The sequence below is a fragment of the Aquarana catesbeiana genome, linkage group LG03 (genome assembly GCF_042186555.1).
Source record: "Aquarana catesbeiana isolate 2022-GZ linkage group LG03, ASM4218655v1, whole genome shotgun sequence".
Lineage (NCBI taxonomy): Eukaryota > Metazoa > Chordata > Amphibia > Anura > Ranidae > Aquarana > Aquarana catesbeiana.
In genome coordinates, this window is record NC_133326.1 from 308,800,488 (window position 1) to 308,819,867 (window position 19,380).

General features: G+C 39.8%; 1 protein-coding gene across 1 annotated transcript in view; it reads right to left on the reverse strand.

Annotated features, from left to right (window-relative positions):
- The window catches only part of LOC141133958 (dynein axonemal heavy chain 3-like), a 3,453,856-nt gene extending 3,435,413 nt beyond the window's left edge, over positions 1 to 18,443 (reverse strand). Inside the window, exon 1 of the mRNA XM_073623563.1 lies at positions 18,310 to 18,443. Within this exon, the coding sequence (XP_073479664.1) occupies positions 18,310 to 18,336 (27 nt within the window). The 5' untranslated portion in view covers positions 18,337 to 18,443. The remainder of the gene's footprint in view (positions 1 to 18,309) is intronic.
- Between the last annotated feature and the right edge of the window lie 937 nt (positions 18,444 to 19,380).

The window sequence follows — 19,380 nt, forward strand, 5'->3', positions numbered from 1 at the left end:
TGTTTGTGTGTAAACACACAAATTCTCATTCTGTCAGGAGAGGAGAGACATATTGTCTGTTCCTACTAAGTAGGAACAGCGATCTGGTTCCTCCTCTAGTCAGTCCCATCCCTATACAGTTAGAAACACACAGGAGGGAACACATTTAACCTCTTGTCCCCTAGTGTTAACCCCTTCCCTACCAGTGACATTTACACAGTAATTAGTGCATTTTTATAGCAGTGATCGCTGTATATATGTCAATGGTCCTAAAAATGTGTCAAAAGTATACGATCTGTCAATGTCGTAGTCACAATAAAAATCGCAGAGCACCACCATTACTAGTAAAAATAAAATAAATAATAAAAATGTCATAAATCTATTCCCTGTTTTGTAGACGCTATAACTTTTGCACAAACCAATCAATGTACGCTTATTGAAATTTTTTTTTTACCAAAAATATGTAGAAGAATATATATTGGCCTAAACTGAAGAAACTTATTTTTTTACATTTGCATTACATTACATTTTACATTCATTTTTGGGATATTTATTATAGCAAAAAGTATCAAATATTGTGTTTTTTTCAAAATTGTCGCTCTTTTTTATTTATAGCGCAAAAGATAAACACCGTAGAGGTGATCAAATACCAGCAAAAGAAAGCTCTTTTTGTGGGAGAAAAAAGACATAAATTTTGTTTTGATACAGCTTCTCACGACCACGCAATTGTCAGTTAAAGTGACGTAGTGCCGTATCGCAAAAAATGGCCTGGTCATTAAGTGGGAAATTCTTCAGTTTCTTAAGTGGTTAAACAATTATATTTAGCACAGATTAAGAGCTGTCTGTGACAACTCAGTCTTTGTGCTTAGTGTGGGCGTTAAAGCTCACCCTTTTGCCCCCACACATATGTGTTGGCCATAACAGGGTTAAAGCTGAAGTTTGGCTGGGTTTCTTATGCTCCATAGCTTTCGAAAAGTACCTTTAATGAAGTATGCCCCACGTCATTCAAACTACTGGATCCTTGAAAAATCTTCACTGCTAAGATGCCTCAATTTATTCCTGTCTCCGAACTTCCAGTACTGCAAGGGTTAACAGATTTAGGCTCCCCAACTTGGACCCACCCCTTTCTTCCTCCTCAAATGAGAAACCTTCTTTTATTGCTTTCAATGTCTGTAACATTATGAATGAGGGAGAGTCTGATGAGTCACACAATTCTCTCCCCCATTGACAGATCCTGTTACAAGCAGTAAAAGCAATGAAAGAACATTTCTCAATGGAGGAGAAGGGAGAAGGGGGTCAGCCCTCATTGGCAGCTTTTTTAGGGCATTTCCTAAAGTTCAAAGCTTTTAACCCACTCAGCCACAGGAAGAGGACAGGGCAGCTCAGCTGTGAGGATTTTCAGGATCTGGCAGCCTGCATGATGTGGAACATCTTTAATTACAGGTACGTTACCTCACCTAAAACTATACAATTATACTACTTAACAACTTGCCTACCGGGCCAATTCTGACACTTCTCTCATATATGTATAAAAATGTGTTTTTTTGCTAGAAAATTACTTAGAACCCCCAAACATTTCATATTTTTTTAGCAGAGGCCTTAAAAAATAAAATAGCGGTCACACGTTTATTTTGCAGTGATTTTTCAAACGCAATTTTTTGGGAAAAAATACACTTTAATGAATAAAATAAAGAAATAAAAGCACAATATATAACACAATTTTTTTCAACATATCATGCTATAAATTGTGCACGCTCATGGAATGGCACCAAACTACGGTACTTAAAAATCTCCATAAGCGACACTTTAATAATTTCTACAAGTTATCAGTTTAGAGTTACATAGAAGATCTAGTGCTAGAATTATTGCTCTCACTTTTTGACCTTTTGCTTTAAAAAAAAAAACTTGTTTACATGCCAGAGGAACCAGAAGTGATGTCATTTTGCCTTCACTGATCTCTGTTTCAATCCATCACCGGTGCTGGATGGGTCCTAGGCTTCACCGATCGGTCAGGTAAGCCCCAAAACCACCAGGAAATGCTTTTTCCAAAAGCGATGCAGTGGATCGAGTGATTCAAATTCGCTACTTGGACCACTTTTATCTTGTAGAGAATCACCAGGTGAAAAAAACAATACTGGGGTTATGGCATATTGTGCCATAACCACTTGCTGATCAGGACATCATTTGTTTATGGCCCGGTCGGCAAGTAGTTAAACCATCGGCTCGGTTGCAGGCGGTTTCCTACTGCGCATGCGAGAGTCGCGCTGCACTTTCTGAATGGCCCCGTTGTCTTCTGGGACACACACAGGTCCCAGAAGGCAGCGGTGGGGAAGGAGGAGGGGCAGATGCAGATGGGTAAATGACGTGCCTCGCCACGGCGGGGTTAGGATGGACGTACACCTTTGTACTCCAAAAAAGGTACAAAACAAGTAGAAAAAAATATATATCCAAAACCAGAGGGGGTGGGGTGGTCTTTTGTTTAAGACCTAGTTGTATTTTTGGCTGAAACTATGCTTTAAGCAAGTTTTCTGAGTGATGTTGATTACTTATCTCCACCTCCCTACAACTGAGTGAAAAAGATCCTTAGTGAAGTCAGCAATCAGTTAATGCAAATGGACAGGGTTTGTGGTGCTTATCTATCAATGCACGTATAAGTTTTATTTCAGGTCAGCAGTTGGAGTAATCAGTTAAAGAACATAACTACTGTACAATATTTCCAACATCTTAAAAACATCACCTCTATAAGTAAGTTATATTCAAGAAGAACGAGCACGAAGATTCCTCACAACAAAAATCAAGGAAGATAAAAGGATGGAAGGTGCAAAATAGACAGATGTTTTGTGCCACTTTACATTTTGTCAAGATTCAATTCCTCTGCTTCTGATCAGTTAGATAGGAACAAGCAGACCTTTGGAATCTACCACTCTAGGTCCCCACCTAGTGGCTTAGGAGCCACATATCTTTGATGTGGCTCCCAGCAGCTTCCCAGCAGGTGCTCAGTACCTGCCTGTTTCAACACCTGCTGCAGACTTTTCATTCCACTTGGCACTTTATCAAAACTGATAAGGGCTGTCAGCTTCTAAGAACCAGCGTCCTTCATCTTCCTCATTTGCTGTTGTGAGTAATCCTTCAAATTTTGTTACATTGTCTACAAGTCGGTAGACTTTCAGGTATGCAAACAGAAGTTTCTAAGTACTTAGAAATAACGTTTGATTATTGAAGGTGAATCACCAAGGAAAAAAAATAAAAAAATCTTTGGACAAATGGCAATTTACAAATTAGATAAAGTAATATACTTCTACTGAGTTTTTCTGTGGACGGATGTTAGAACAAAATAAAAAAGCCACTAAATGAAAAGATTTGTAAATATGAACTCTACAGTTTATTTTAAATTATTTTCAGTGCCCATAGCTCTTGACTCCATCCAGCTTCCTTTTCTAAAGGAATTCAGTTTAAAAAAAAAAAAGGTGCTGCTATTGATAAATTCTCACTGCTCGCCAATGGTACATGGCTTAAAATAGAAAATGTGATCTCTACACTGTCTTAATATGTTCTACAAAACGGCAGTCTTGCTTCACGTGTGACAGACGTGATTTTTCAAGCTAATTACATTGATTGATCAACAAATGCTTCTTATGCTTGAGTTACATGGGTGATTTTAAATAGCTTAATCAGGATACTAACATTGCTACTGATTAATCACTAGCAATAAAGACAGATTTCTAAACAAATTGGGCAAATAGTTCCCTATTGTGTAGACTACAATTAGCGTATAGTAGTGATTATTCTTGTATGGTGACACAGTGCTCTAATTATTGTGTGTGATATCTACATGTATGTTACTTGTGTCATTTACATTATAGGAAACCATTTGCAATGACAGGTTGCTACTATTAGTGGTAAATCAATATTGATTTTAGTAGGATGATCAAGCTTCCGAAAATTGCACTTGTAATTCTGTTGACTACAGATTTCTCAAGCCCTATATCAATACATTCACAATTATATATTCCATTGGTAGTTTTCATATTGTGTAGTGTGTAGGCTTCTTAGTAAAGAAAAAAAAAGCATTATGCTAAGCAAATATAAACCGAATCAAAAAAAAAAAAAGTAACCAGTTAGGACTGGGGAAGATGTAAGTTGAAGTCATTGTTCAGCAAAACAGCAGTCTATTTTATTTAGCATTCTTTTTTTTTTCATTTATCATCTGAAATAGGACTGACTGGCTTAGCAAAACATGCTCTTGTAAAGCAAATGCTAAGAACACTGTGTGATAGTAAAAACTTTGTTATTGCTCTGAAACCATTGTTTCCCAGTTCTTACAGAGAATCGTGACCTTTATGACTGTACCTCTCGGCAAGATTATCTGGACACATGCAACAGAAGAACAGCAGGAATCAAGTTCTTATATGTCTATACTTCCATTATTGCCTAAATGACAGTCTTTGTTGTCTCTCTCCCCTTCCATCATCCCCCATTCCTAGATTTGTCTTTACTCTAGTCCCCTTACTTTTATGGCAGCCTGTGAGTGGTCACCTTTTACACTTGTGTTATTACAGAACAATTAGGATGACACAAGAGGAAAGTGTCTTTCTTAAATGCACATTTTATTTCAAAGACACACATTTGTATAAACACAAAAGCATTCTTTGCTCTCAGGTCATGCTCTTCATAGCTACAGTAAATACATAAAATAAAGTGGCCCAAGGCCATGTCTATCTGCTTTTAGCCACTGAGTTTTCATATTTGCCATGTGTTTGCATTTAATCTATGTATCTGTATATCAGGGGTCTTTAAACTGTGGCCCAGGGGCTGTATGTGGCCCTTTGCTTGCCTTTATCAGGCCCTTAGGACACTATTCCTCCCACTGATGCAAGCAACTATTCCTTCTACACCAACAATGGGGTATGATTCTTTTTTTTTTTTTTTTTTAATTCTTTATTTTTTAATACCATATAATACATTCCACATAAAGCGATTAACATAATCTTCATATCATCTCTTACATCTCCATTTTTTCGTAATATAACAACATAATACATTTCCTTTTGAGTGGCACTAAATCTCATCTACCCGATAGACTTATATGATTTCCCTTTTCTCTTATCATAACCCTAGTACCGATCCCCGCCCTCTAAAACCCCCCAAAAAAAAAAGGTAAAAAGAGATCGCACATGATCTATGATCTACCTCTCTTGCTCTCTACTTCTATAATCCAAGTAGAGGGCCCATATCTTCCAGTATTTCTCATCCTGTTCTTTCAGCATCAGGGTCAGATTCTCCATTTGTTGGATTTCTGTAATTCTGGCCCACAACTGTGTTCGGAGGGACTGAACTCTTCCACAGGGCCGGTATACAGGCCCTTGCGCCGGGAGAAGGTGTTTAAGCAAAGAATTCTTGTATTTTCCCACGACATAGGGACATCATTTAATAGAGATGCAGCCGGGTTATCCCCAAGAGAGATACCTGTGATATCCTTAACCGTTTCCTCAACCATTTTCCAAAATCCCTTAATCTTCTCGCAGTCCCAAAATATATGCAACATCCTGTCCTCTAATCTCATACAACGCCAGCATGTGTTTGAGGTCTGTGGGAATATTTTATGTAGAACAGATGGTGTTCTATACCACCTAGTGAGGATTTTATATCCTCCCTCTTGGTACCTGCTAGCAACCGATGTCTTATGAGTGGATTTTAAAATTTTGACCTTCTGTCTTTGGGAGAATGTTTTCCCCATCTCTCTTTCCCAAGCTTGAATAAACTTAAGCTCTTGGGGAGCTTCCAGACTCGTTAATACCTCATAGAAATACGATAGGGAGTGCCTCATACTCTCTCCATTGAAACATCTCTGTTCGAAGCAGGATAATTCCCGTATCTCTGGATAAGTTTTAATTTTCTAACCGATAAATGCTCCTAACTGCATCGCCCTGAAGTAGTCTAAATCTGGTGCCACTTCTCCTTCTATCTCACCTCGTGTCATCAAACAATTGCCCCTAGAAAAATTTATAAACCTGTTTCTTCCCCTTTGTTTTAGTACCTCAAACCTCCGGTCTAACAGGCTAGGCTGAAAGTCTGGTGAGCCCAGCACCGGGGACATAGGGCTTGGATATAGTGATAGGTTTGTCTTTTTGAAAATCATATTAATAGTGCGGATAATTGCACCTGTCAGTGGATGTTTTTTCACTATTATGGGTAGCTTAGATTTTGCTATCCATGCCAAACCCTCCAGAGGAATTTTAACCATCGCTTGTTCTAGTTGTACGTATGGTTTCCTCACAGAGGCACACCATTCCACTACTCTGGCTAGCTGTGAGGCTTCCTGATATCTCACTGGGTCTGGGAAGCCAATACCACCTTTTTCTTTAGGGAGCACTAAGATATTTCTCCTTACTCTTGCTGGCTTCCCAGCCCAGATAAACCTCAGGAACCTTGATCTGAGGTCTTTCAGGAAACTCGAAGGGATCTTTATTGGCAGGGTTTGCAGTAGGTAAAGAAGTCTAGGCATCACGTTCATCTTTATGATATTGGTCCTTCCAAACAAGTGAAGATCTCCCTATCTCATCTCTTGAAGTCCAGTTTAATTTGTCTTAACATCGGGGCGTAATTTAGCTCGAACACTCTACAGAGCTTCTTTGGAATTTTAGTCCCCAAGTAGCTTATGTGGGAGTCTGACCATCTAAAATTGAATTGTGTCTTTATCTGTTGTATTTCAGGTACCTTCATTTCCATCCCCATGGCTTCAGATTTAGTATAATTCACCTTATAATTTGCTAGCTCCCCATATTGACTTATCTCAATTAAAAGAGATGGAAGGGATATAATTGGGGAAGTTATAAAAAAAATCAAGTCATCGGCATAAGCTGCCAACTTGTGCTCCTCTCTTTCCGTCTTAATACCACTAATGTTGGGATTGGCACGTAGCTTCCTTAAAAAAGGCTCCAATGTGAGAATGAAAATAATAGGCGATAAGGGGCATCCCTGGCGCGTTCCATTTCGTATCCTGAGGGGGTCCCATAATCTGTCATTTACCTTAACCCTCGCACTCGGGGTTGAGTAAAGGTTTGAGAACCAACTCAACATTCCATCACCCAGTCCAATGTGCTGTAGGGTAGCCTCAAAAAAAAAAAAATCCAATCAACTCTATCGAGTGCTTTTTCTGCCTCAGCTGAAAACAATATTAAAGGTTTCTGTTGGCTCTGTGCAATGTAAATCGCATTAATTACTCTCTGCGTATTTTCCCTCCCCTCCCTTCCAGCGGTAAATCCCACTTGATCTGGGTGTATCAATGCGGGAATGTGATCATCTAGTCTGATCGCTAGGATCTTGGAAAAAATGTTTAAATCCACATTCAACAGTGCGATCGGCCGGTAACTGGAACACTGAGATGGGTCCTTTCCCTCCTTCGGATTACTGCTATATGTGCCATCAATGTCTCAGTGGGTAACTTCTGTCCCTCCCGTAGTGAATCGAAAGCCGCTATGAATCTTGGAGCCAATTTCTCAGCAAAATGTTTGTAATACGCCAGGGTGTATCCATCTGGACCCGGTGTTTTCCCTACTTTTAAAAAATTTAATGCCCTCTTGAATTCTTCTACTGAAATTGGTACGTCTAGATCTCGTGCTATCTCCTCTGACAGCTTTGGCATTTTTGAGTTACATAGATAGTCCCTTGCCCTCTCCCATTTACTTTTACGCCTCTGTGAGGATAGATGACCATCCAGTTGATAAAGACCCTCATAGTACTCCTTGAAAATCTGTGCCATGTCCTGCGAGGAGCTGACCACCTCATCCCTCTATGTCTTAATACCGGACACGTGCTTCTGTGTTGTAGCATCCTTAAGGGCCTTAGCCAGCATCCTACTCGGTTTATTCCCAAATTCATAAAGTGTCCACCTTCCCTGTTTCAACTTAGCTTTGGCCTGTTCAACGAGTAGAGTGTTCAGATCCTCCCGGAGACCACTTAATTTTTCCTCTAATTGCTGTGTCTGAGATTTTTTATGATTTAGCTCTACTTCCCGAATTTTTTTAAGTAGAGCATCAATCTGTTTGTTGAGCTTTTTTTTTCTATGCGCCCCTAAAGATATCAAGACTCCTCTCATCACACGTTTATGTGTTTCCCAAATACAGAATGGGGTGACTTCCTCCGTATCGTTTGTCAAAAAAAAAGAATCCAATTCCTGAATTTTTGTTCATATTCTTTATCCTTTAACAAAGTCTCATTAATCTTCCAATGCCACTCACGGCGTTCTGCCTCACCTAAATCTAGTATACAATTTGTCGGAGCATGATCCGACAGGGTAAATGAGCCTATATCAGCACTCACCATTGATGTTATTACTATCTGTGATATCAAGATATAATCAATACGGGTATACGATTTGTGTTTTGCCGAAAAAAATGTGTAATCTCTGTCTTGTACATGAAGCGCCCTCCAAGTATCTATCACCTGCAAATCACTTAATAATTTTTTAACTCTTTGTAATTTTGTAAATGAGAGATGTGAAGCTCCCCTAGACGTGTCTATGAGAGGGTCCAGTGCCAAATTTAAATCTCCTCCTATCACCAAGATGCCCTCCTTATACTGATGTATCAATTAAAGGCAGGTTTCTAAACAACCAACCTGGTCTTCATTCGGGAGGTACAGGTTAACTAATGTAACTTTTTGCGATCCTATTAGTCCCTTTACAATTAAAAGATGGCCCTCCTCATCTGTAATTACTTTCAACTCCTTCCATGGAGTCTGTTTCGAAACGATGAAAGATACGACATTGGATTTAGCGTTCAAGGATGCACTATGATAAACCACAGGGAATTTATGATTTACGAGTCTTGGTATTCTATCCCTTCTGAAATGTGTCTCCTGCAAAAAAGCGATCTGCGTCTTTAACCTTCCCAGTTCGGCAAGCAGCCTAATCCGTTTCTCCAGAGTGTTCAGTCCCTTAACATTATATGAGGTGAATTTTATTCTAGTCATAGCTTTGTGATCGTCTGGGAACTACGGGGAGGGGAGACCAAAAAATAAATAAATAAATAAATACCCCCCCCAACCCCCACTTCCCTTGTACCACTTAAAGGGATAATCCAATCGGCGCGAGTCCTCGATGCCGTTGGGAGAGAAAAAAAAAAAAGGAGCCGCAAAAAAAAAAACAAAAAAAACAAAAAATGCCTCCGACTTTTCCTCCACTCGGAGGAGAGATGTTTATTGTAGGGGGATGTCCCCGAGCACAAGAAGTTTCACTTCAAACCAGGAAATCCAGGTATGATTCTTTTCACCAATACCAATGATGGGGCACTATTCCTACCACTGACACCAAGGATAGGACACAATTCTTCCTGCTGACATGAATGATGGGGCACTATTCTTCCTACTGACACCAATGATGGGGCACTATTCTTCCTACTGACACCAATGATGGGGCACTATTCTTGCCACTGACACCAATGATGAGGCACTGTTCTTGCCACTGACACCAACGATGGGGCATTATTCTTCTTACTGACACCAATGATAGGGGATTCATTCTTGCCACTGACACCAATGGGGCATTCTTTACTCTTATTGACACCAAGGGATTTTCTACTCCCACTGGCCACAGTTCAGCCCCCTCTAAGTCAGAAGGACAGTAAACTAGCCCTTTGTTCAGAAAGTTTGGAGACCCCTGCTGTATATACTTATGTAACAAAAAAGCTTTGGATTGGTCATATAAGAACAATCAAATCCTAGGTAGATATCAATTTTTTACCCAACATGCATAGTCATGGATCTATAGGTATTAGTTGACCTAAAAGTGTTGCCAATAGGTGACTTGAGGCCGCTTGTGGCCTTTGATGTGGGTTGCTGCAGTTACTCCATACCAACATTTAAAACATTGATGTGTTAATGTAAACGTGTCCAAAAATATACAGGGCGGCTATTAAAATGGTTCTAAAATCTAAATATTTTTTACCTTAATGTATTCTTTCCATTAAGGTAAAAAAAAAAACACTACCTGTCTCCCCCTACCTGTCCCTAAACACACCACATGCAGTCCAGTGAGTTTTTGTTCTGCATCAAAAATGCATGAAAAGTAGGTTATATGGTTAATGGCATAGTTCCCACCAGTGCAGTCAGTTACAGAGCTTTTCAGTTCCAGAAAAAAAGTAGAACATGCTGCATTTTTCCAGCACTGGACTGTACTGGAACGCAATAAAATGCATCAAAAATGCACTGAAACATGCTAGAACGCATCAAAAATGCATCAAAAATGCACTGGACCCTAGTATAGTGAAAAAAACAGGAAAAAAACAAGAAAAAAAGCACCTGGAATGCATCTGGAAACACATCAAATATGCAACAGAACGCATCAAAAACACGTTAAAAATGCGCATGCAGAAACGCATCCGGAAAGGATCTGGAGTGCGTTTTTGTGGTGTGAACCAGCCCTTACCTGATTTCTCCACCAATCCAACTACTGTCAGTCATATGCTGTGAGGAGGGTGCAAGTGTGTAGCTGAGTTGCATTGTGTGTCTATGGATGGACACAGCCTGGCTCCAGAGCATGCTCACATGGTTGCCCCGTAAAGAGCATCGGTGGGAGACTCAAGGAGAGGAGGAAAGGGACCATTCTGTGCAATACAATTTAACAGAGTTTTCCTATAGTCTGTGTTTACATGCAAGGGATCTCTTATTACTTCCTGTTCCTACAGAAAATTAGGAGAAATATCATGTGGAAACAGACTGCAAATAAAAATGTGCCAGTGGTTCTTAGCATTCCCCACTCTGTATGAAGCTTTGGCTTTAGTTAACCTCTGAAGCCTATAAGTTTAGTCATATATTTTTTTAAATCAGCACAAGGGACGGTACTTACAATAAATGTAAAGTGTCCTTTGTGCTGTTGGCTGAGGCTTTAGTTCAACCACGTCTGTCCAGTGACATACCCATACGTCTCTGGACTTTTGGTGGTTTAACCAGTATGAAGCCTGCCGCTGCAAGCATCATACCAGTATATTTTTTTAGAGCTAGTGGTTGGATCTCTTGTAATAGCTCACCAGCTGTTCTATTGCTATTACCAGCAGCGGGAGGTGACGTCCCCCCTCTTGCTGCCTTCTGTGGCTCTCTTTGGCTCTACCATCCCACCGGGAGGTCCGAGTGACCATCCAGCATGTCTGTTGTCTGGCCAGACAACCAAGCAAAGCCAGGATTGGCTTTGATCGGCTGTTCATAATAGTAACCCAGAAGCGTTGACATGATGTCACTTCCAGGTTTACTCGGAAACCATTGACGCCATTTTTGAAAATCAAAAATCTTGGTGTTTTTAAAGTCTTTTAAGTGCAGAGGAGGGATTTGGGGTGTTATAGACCCCAGATCTCTCCATAAAGAGGACATACCACATGCCTATTGCTGTCACAAGGATTGGAATTAGTTAAAGCGGAGTTCCAGTCATATGTTTGTTTATTAAAAGTCATCGGGTACAAAAAGCGTAGCTGCTGACTTTTAATAAACAGACACTCACCTGTCCCATGATCCATTAGTGCACTCACCCATGCTGTGTTCTCCCCGTGTCCTCCCTTGGTGGCACAGGCATCTCTACTTGCAGCTTCACAGCCGGGTGCGATGCGGCGCTGCCCTCTGTGGCTGGTCCAGAAGTCTTCTAGGACCTGTCATGTCTCCCAGAAGACTTCAGGTGGGAGAGCTTCCACTTCCGAATGCCTAGGCGGCCGGAGTGGAAGTGGGAGCAGGTACCTGTCAAAATTGGGTACCTGCTTCCCCCTCCTCCCCAAAAGCTCAGTTTCACAAACAGGAGCTGGGGAGAAGACCTTAATGCAGAAGGTACACTTTTGGGTGGAACTCCACTTTAAACATTATGTCCTCTGATGCCCCGCTACCCCTGTAGCAGTAAACCTCTTCTAGTGCTGCAGGGGTTAATGTGATGCGAGAGACCTTGTGTATTTTTTTGTCAAGAGTGCTGACCAGGTCCGCTCTTTCCACCCCCCCCATTCAGAGAAGCCATACTATAGCTTCCCTTAATTAAAAGCTCTCTACGAAGGGTGGAAAGGCAAATGAATGAAAGATCTACCTCCTTCATTCATATGTTTTTTTTCAATAATGGAAGCTATAGTACGAATTCTAGGAACGAAAAAGAGGGCCGGACACATTCTTGACTACAGCATATGACAGGTACCCTGTCTCACATACTCTCTAACCACTGCAGAACTGGAAGATTTTGGTTGCAGGGTAGGGGAGATCAGAGGACAGGAAATTTTAACTAAAACTGCACTGTGCATTGATTGCAATTATCAATCCTTGTACTGATTTTTTTTTTATATATTTTTGACTAAACTTAGTTTTAAAGGACATCGCGCATGCAAGAATCACAGCACAGATTGCCTTATTTAGTATTGTTTTCCTAGTGCTATTTTTTAATACTAAATGCCTTTAAATGTTTTTATACTAAACTTGGCTCCCCATTACTTGTCTGATGTGAATTTGGTTTCTATGCTGTTAAAAAACAGAGATCTCTGCCATAAATACTGTCATATTTCTGCACACTCAGGGAAGGACTTTAGGGAATTGAACTGCACTTTCCAAATAGCTCAGGTGATGTTCTGACCTTATCTTTAGCAGGAACTGTCACAATCTACAGCTGTGCTGAAATCTTCCTTGTGTAATAATTGAACACTGTTTAAGGGTAGGTTTAAAAAGAAATCCCAGATGCAGAGCTCATCTGGACCACAGTAGGCATGCTAAACATGCAGTCACCGTAGAGATTTATTTAGACAAAGAAAATATTCTTCACTGTATCCTCCTTAACTGGAAAAATGCGGATGTATAGGGATAAGTATGTTATTAGCTTTTTTTGATATATAGCTTTTGTTGACCTGCTATATATTTATACAACACTATGACCCTCTTTAAAGGAATTGGCTTATTTTTAATACACATTTCCCATATGGAAAGCTATAAGTCACACTGTGTTAATAGTATGATCAGAATTTATAAGGCTCTCTTCTGGAAAGAATAGCATTCATCCTCATTTTGTTAGCAGGACTGGCATATTGTGAATCTACTTTACTGAACGCTGTGACTAGTAACAATGAATTGGCCTGCTCCAGTCAGCCATTGTGCTGTGTAGATTTTAGCAACCAAGCACACCATGTTATATCAAAATAAATTACTGCGGCGCAGGTGATGGCAAGGGGCACATCTGTAAAGAAAGATCAGCCAATCTGAAAACCTGATTATAGTGTGTACTAAGCTGTATTATTCCCAGGCCACATGCAGCACAAAATAGAAGGATGATCTTTTTTTTCCTTTTTTCTTTCCTGCAGCCATTGTTAGAATTCATATGTTAGAAAGAAGATAAGAATACTGATAAATGTAGCCACATAGACATACACAAACATACTTTTTATATAGTCTTACATTTATAACGTGTGGACTTTGATATGCTTATGTATATAGTGATGGATAGATACAGAGATCCTGTTTACAGGGTTTACTTTTAAATGGCAAACAGAGATCTTCACAGAAATAGTCCACTCACATGAACAGACAGATAGGTTGAAACAAATTAACTATAGGTTTAGTTTCTTTTTTCTTACCCAAGCAGAAAGGCCCAGCATTAAGTCTTCCAACACAGGGTACATAAAGCAGAACATAAATCTTACTGTTTCCTGGCCAACAGTTCCAAAAGGCTTTTGGCATTTCACACAGTCATTCAAAAACCACCCATGGCTTTAAGCAGGTGGAAAACCAGGTGTGGCATAGTGTTGTTTGATGCCTGGGGAACTTCCCCAAGCATTCCTCAGGCCGACCATACATGAAGTGTCTTTCTTTCCTGCAACCACGGGTTGCAGGAAAGAAATTTGCTAAATTTCTCTATCAACACGGACAGTGTTGATGCGTGAATCCCTCCTGCCGGGCCATAGTTTTCTCCCGGGGGTGGGGGAGCTGTCCCTATCAAGAGAAGACAGTGATTATCACTACTGGCTATAGCAGCTGCTACCGATAATCGACAGAGAATCTGGCAGGCTGGTTGTACCCAAGTTGATTAATCGATCAACTTGGTACATTCAGCCTGCCCATCAACGATTTGAATCTCGGCTGGTTCCTGCCAAACCGTCCGACATTCGAACCGTATATGGCCGGCCTTAGCCAGAATCTAGGGCCTTAAAGTGGTTGTAAACAAACAAAAAAAAAAACCCCGCAAGATAAAGGCATAATGAGCTAGAATGCATAGCATTCTAGCTCATTATGAAATACTCACCTTAGATCGAAGCCCCCACAGTGGTCCCAGTACACAGTTCCAGCCAGGGAGTTACTTCCGGGTATCGTGGACTCCGGCGCTGTGATTGGCCAGAACCGCGATGATGTCACTCCTGCGCATGTGTGCGGGAGCTGCTGGTAATGGCATATCAGCTGAAGCAACGGCACAAACGAGCCGTTGCTTCAGTGCGCATTTGCCGATGACATCAGCACATGCTGATACAGGGGTTATCTCCTAAACCGTGCAGGTTTAGGAGATATCCGGGGTAGCTACAGGTAAGCCTTATTATAGGCTTACCTGTAGTAAAAAGTGGATTATAAGGGCTCTTTCACACGGGACGGATCCATGATGATCCGCCCCGTGAACATCCGCTTGCTCAGCGGGGATCGCTCCGCCGATCCCCGCTGAGCAGGAAGATGACAGGTCTGTCTCTGCATACTGTGCAGCGATGGACCTGTCAGAGCGCCGCTCTCCCCTATGGGGGATCGGATGATGACAGACCGCAGAGTCCATCGTCACCCGATCCGATAATGGATGGAAAAGTAGGTTTTTCCCCCGCTACACTTTTTCAGGTCGGAGCGGGTTGGATGTCAGCGGACATGTCACCGCTGACCTCCGACGCTCCATAGAGATCTATGGAGGGTCCGTTCAGGTCCGCCTAAAAAACTGACAGGCGGACCTGAACGGATCGTTCGTCTGAAAGAGGCCTAAGGGTTTGCTACCACTTTAATAAACAAGATTATAGTTTTCTGTCAAACTGACTGTCTCCATCCAGACTAGTGATGAGCTTGGGCATGTTCAGACTAGGTGTGAGCCTGCCAGGCATCTATCACCTCTGGCCAGGGCATTCCCTACAGGTGACAGATTCCTGGTGGGCTCACACATGGGTTCAGATGCTAGTCTGAACATGCCCAAGCTCATCACTGTTCCAGAACCTTAGGTTAGAGTGACTAAATTTCTTCTAGTTCTAAGAGATTTAAGATGTTTGTCTGGACAAAAATAAGAAAAATGCTGCAATACATGCATCATTTCCAATGTTGTATTCTTTTAAAAACAAAGCAACTGCAGAAAAAAACCTGCTGATCTGCCAGAAATCCAGCGGCTCCTACTGCCCTATTAATAACAGATTTACTAAAGGCAAATAGACTATGTGCTTTGCAAGTGCAGTTGCACTCATTTTCCCAAGAGATTAGTATATGTGGTAAAGCTATGCTGACTTGCATCATCCAGTTTTTATTTTTTTTCCTTGCATCTGATTGCGTATTCTTTACAAAGTGATGCTTTACCACAGTTACTAAACTCTGGGGAAAATGAGTGCAACTGCATTTGCAAAGTGTACAGTCCATTTGCCTTTAGTAAATCAACCCCAGTGCCTCTGCTGCATTAAAATCTCTGGCAGTGTTGTCAACCCTTCTGGACAACAAAATGCCTACTGCTCTCCTTATTTTGATAGCATAAGTGAGTGGCGTCCAGGAGGTAAGAGGAAATTGCTTCACTGGGGACCCAGACAGAAATAAAAACCGACTGAGCTTGTAACCCCTCTCCATACTATGCACTCTTTTTTTTTAAATGGGCTGGAGTTGGTTTCTAGGAGGTTTCTTACTGTATGTGGTCTCACACCTAAATAGTGACCTGACAACACGATCTGTCCCATGCCCCTGCCAGATAGAATACATTTTGCAGCAAGAGATGTTTTTTCTGTTGCTTGAGCTGGAAATAAGCTTCAAAGATCAATGGACATGGGGGTTTTTGCTTTGTGTTTGACCTGAATTTTGCATTTGGTTAACTATTAATTGGATCATATGGGACAGTGCAAAGTTGTGTTTATTGTCATCTTGTATTACATTTCCTTTATTCAATGGATTTTATATATATATATATTTGATTAAAAAAAAGGAAACAAAAACTGAGTTTCTGACCATAGTTAGAATTTACTTTTTATTATTTTGCAAAATGTAACAAGGAACCTAATTGATCACTTTGCGCAAGAACTCATTTTTGTACCAGTTTTTCTTCCTCCCATTTTTTTAACAAATAGTCCTCAACTTAAGCTCCAAACTGACCTCAAATGGATCCCAAATTCCTAATCATTTTAATCTTAACCCTATAAGCAAATAAGCTATACTGTATACTTTGCAAGGAAAGTTGCACTTGGCAAGGGAACTTTCCCCAGAGCTTAGTGCATCTGGTGCAATTTCATTTTGGCAAAACAACCAGTCATATGCAAGGAAAATAATAAACAACATATTTGCTTGCACATTATTGGTTGATGGGAGCCAGCAGAGCTTCACCTCATTTACTAAGATCTGCAGAAAATTCCTATGCAGAGTGCAACAAAGTGAACAGTCTATTTGCTTTCAGTAATTCAACCCCATAGATTCAAAAATAAATCTAATTTTTATCAATCGTAAATAACTATCCTGCAAATGTAGGCAATGCCATAACTACCGTATATAATGGGGTTGATTTACAAAAGGCAAATCCACTGTGCACTACAAGTGCACTTGGAAGTGCAGTTGCAGTAGATCTGAGGGGAAAATCTGAAATGAGGGGAAGCTCTGCTGATTTCTATCATCCAATCATGTGCAAGCAACAATGCTGTTTTTTATTTTCCTTGCATGTCCCCCTCAGATCTACAGCGATTGCACTTCCAAGTGCACTTGCAGTGCACAGTGGATTTGCCTTTAGTAAGTAAACCCCCATTTGTATCACATTTATACTCATTTGATATATACAAATAATGGCACGCCTATAGAATATCTGAGCCGATTGATAAAGGAGTGACGTACACAAAAACATTTGACAGAAAGTCACACAAAGAAAAAAAAAACAAATCATTTTGCGGTGATAGGGTTTTTTTTTTTTTTTTTGTAACCATGCAAAAATAAGTGTTTTAAACATAATCACATTCATTTGGCTCAATGAGGATTAGTTATTCAATTAGAATTAACTTTGTTACTAGGAAATGGACCCATTGAGTATACAATTATTGAATGTGGGCTCATTTTTCCAGTCACCTGGAAACTAATTAGCACGACATAATCACATACTTGCTGTCTGGTAAACATACAAGTCCCAAAGGACCAAATGACTTGAATCGTGAAACACTAGCCACTGCTTATATGTAATTATCATATAAATGAGGTGCTTTGCATTGGCCTTTGATACCCAAATTCTCATCAGAGGCAGAGGATATGATATAGTTTATGCAGAACTGTAAGAATGTTAGATTTTGAATGTCAAATAAATGCAAAACAGAATTTTCCTAAATGCAAAAGTTGCAGGGTTAAAAAGCAAAAAGTCAAATGGGTTTTGTTAATGTCATTCAAGATCATTTATACATGTTATGTTACTCCAAGCGGGTACTGTTACTCCTTTTGGCAAGAGGTATGTATAGCAGTAAACAACATTCTAATGGTTGTGTATTAATATCCCACTGATGTACCATGGAGAATTGTCTTGTTCATTGAATCATATATATTTGCTGCTATTATTGCTGCTATTTCTCTCTATTTGTGATTGATATATAATTTTATATGCATGTTTCATTTTCATGAATTCAATAAAATTTTCCTAGTAGTCCATCGGTTTTGTTTTTTGGACATTTCACGCTTTTCATTTAAAGTCCCACTTTTGTCGTTTTTTCTTAGACTAGTAAAGGGATGGAAACGCATGACCTCATCCGGTCATGGTTTCATTTAAAGTCCCATGGGATGGACAGTCCCAAACCCTTCTCTAACAACATTCTAATGGTGAAATATTCTTTACATTTATGGTCAGAATGAAATAAAAGATACCCTACTATATTTTATATAAGAATAATAACTTCAGCTGTCAAAACAGGCTAACTCTATACTCACTAAGCTGTATACAGATTATAGTAACTGTCTTGGCATTGCACACAATGTAGCATCCTTTCTTACAATAAAACAATTGAACTGACACCCTTTACTGTTTAACAGGCAATTAAAACTGCAAGCTTGAACATAGGCTCTTTCTGTCAGACATAGTATAAAAGCATTTTTAGTTTCTCATGATTTATGTATATCAATACAAAAAGTGCACCCTAAATAAAAAACACATACCTTGCTCGATTCACGGAACTCATCCATCTCCGCTAAAGTTTTGTCTGAAGTGTGTAGAACAAAAGCACTAGAGTCCCAATCTAAACTCCATCAACTGAATGCACATACTGCAAACAACTGAGCAGCAAACTACTGGGCAGTAAACCTAACAACCCAATTTATACACTGTTATTTGTTACACAGGAGCTTGCTCAACCGTAACAGTGCACTATTTTGCCAAGGTGTGGCCGCTTTACAAGTTCATTACAGCACAAACTTTGAATAGCACTATCCTTTATTTAGCAACAGTTAAATCTTTATATACAGGGTTTTTTTTATTATATTTGACAGGCTAAAACTTTGCATTTATTTGTATCCATTTTGCAATGCACAGCAAAATTTTAAGTAGTATTTTTAATGTAAGCCATCTTAAACAAAAGACATTTAAAACCAGGTCATGTAATTACTGCTTTCACAGATGCCAGATAGTTTACTTAGGCTCTGTATGCAAGCTAGGGAAAAGGAAACACAGTTTTCTTATAAAGCCTTCTTCATAAATTGTTCCTAAAATCAACCATTTACAGAAATTAAGAAAAAGTAACTGGTAAAGAATATAAAACCTATACCCTTAGTTTTGTAGATCAATCATTAAAAATGTGATGCAGCGTTTTATAATAATTCATTTGCTTAGTTATTCTATCATTTAATTGCATGTATCACAAAACTGCAGACCTTTCTGAAACATTTTGCCTGTTGGCTATTCTTGGGATACATGACTCCTGCAAGAAATCACTATTTCAATATTTAAAATTAACAATTAGAGAGGTATAGAGATTGTGTGTGTTGCCAAGAGCAGAGCCTTCCATGGTAACCACTAACCAGTCTGTCAAGGGACCAGCTCAAGATGTCCTGTGCTGAATTGTTTCATAAGCCACCCATGGCGGTAATTTCTGCATAGAAAGCATTTTAAAAGTAGATCATTTAATAACAGAGCAAAGAGCAGTGGACTGTTGTAAGCTATAGCAACCAATCAGACGTATTACACTTCAGCGAATCATATTAGGTAATTGATTGTTGTTGTCTTTGGGTTAC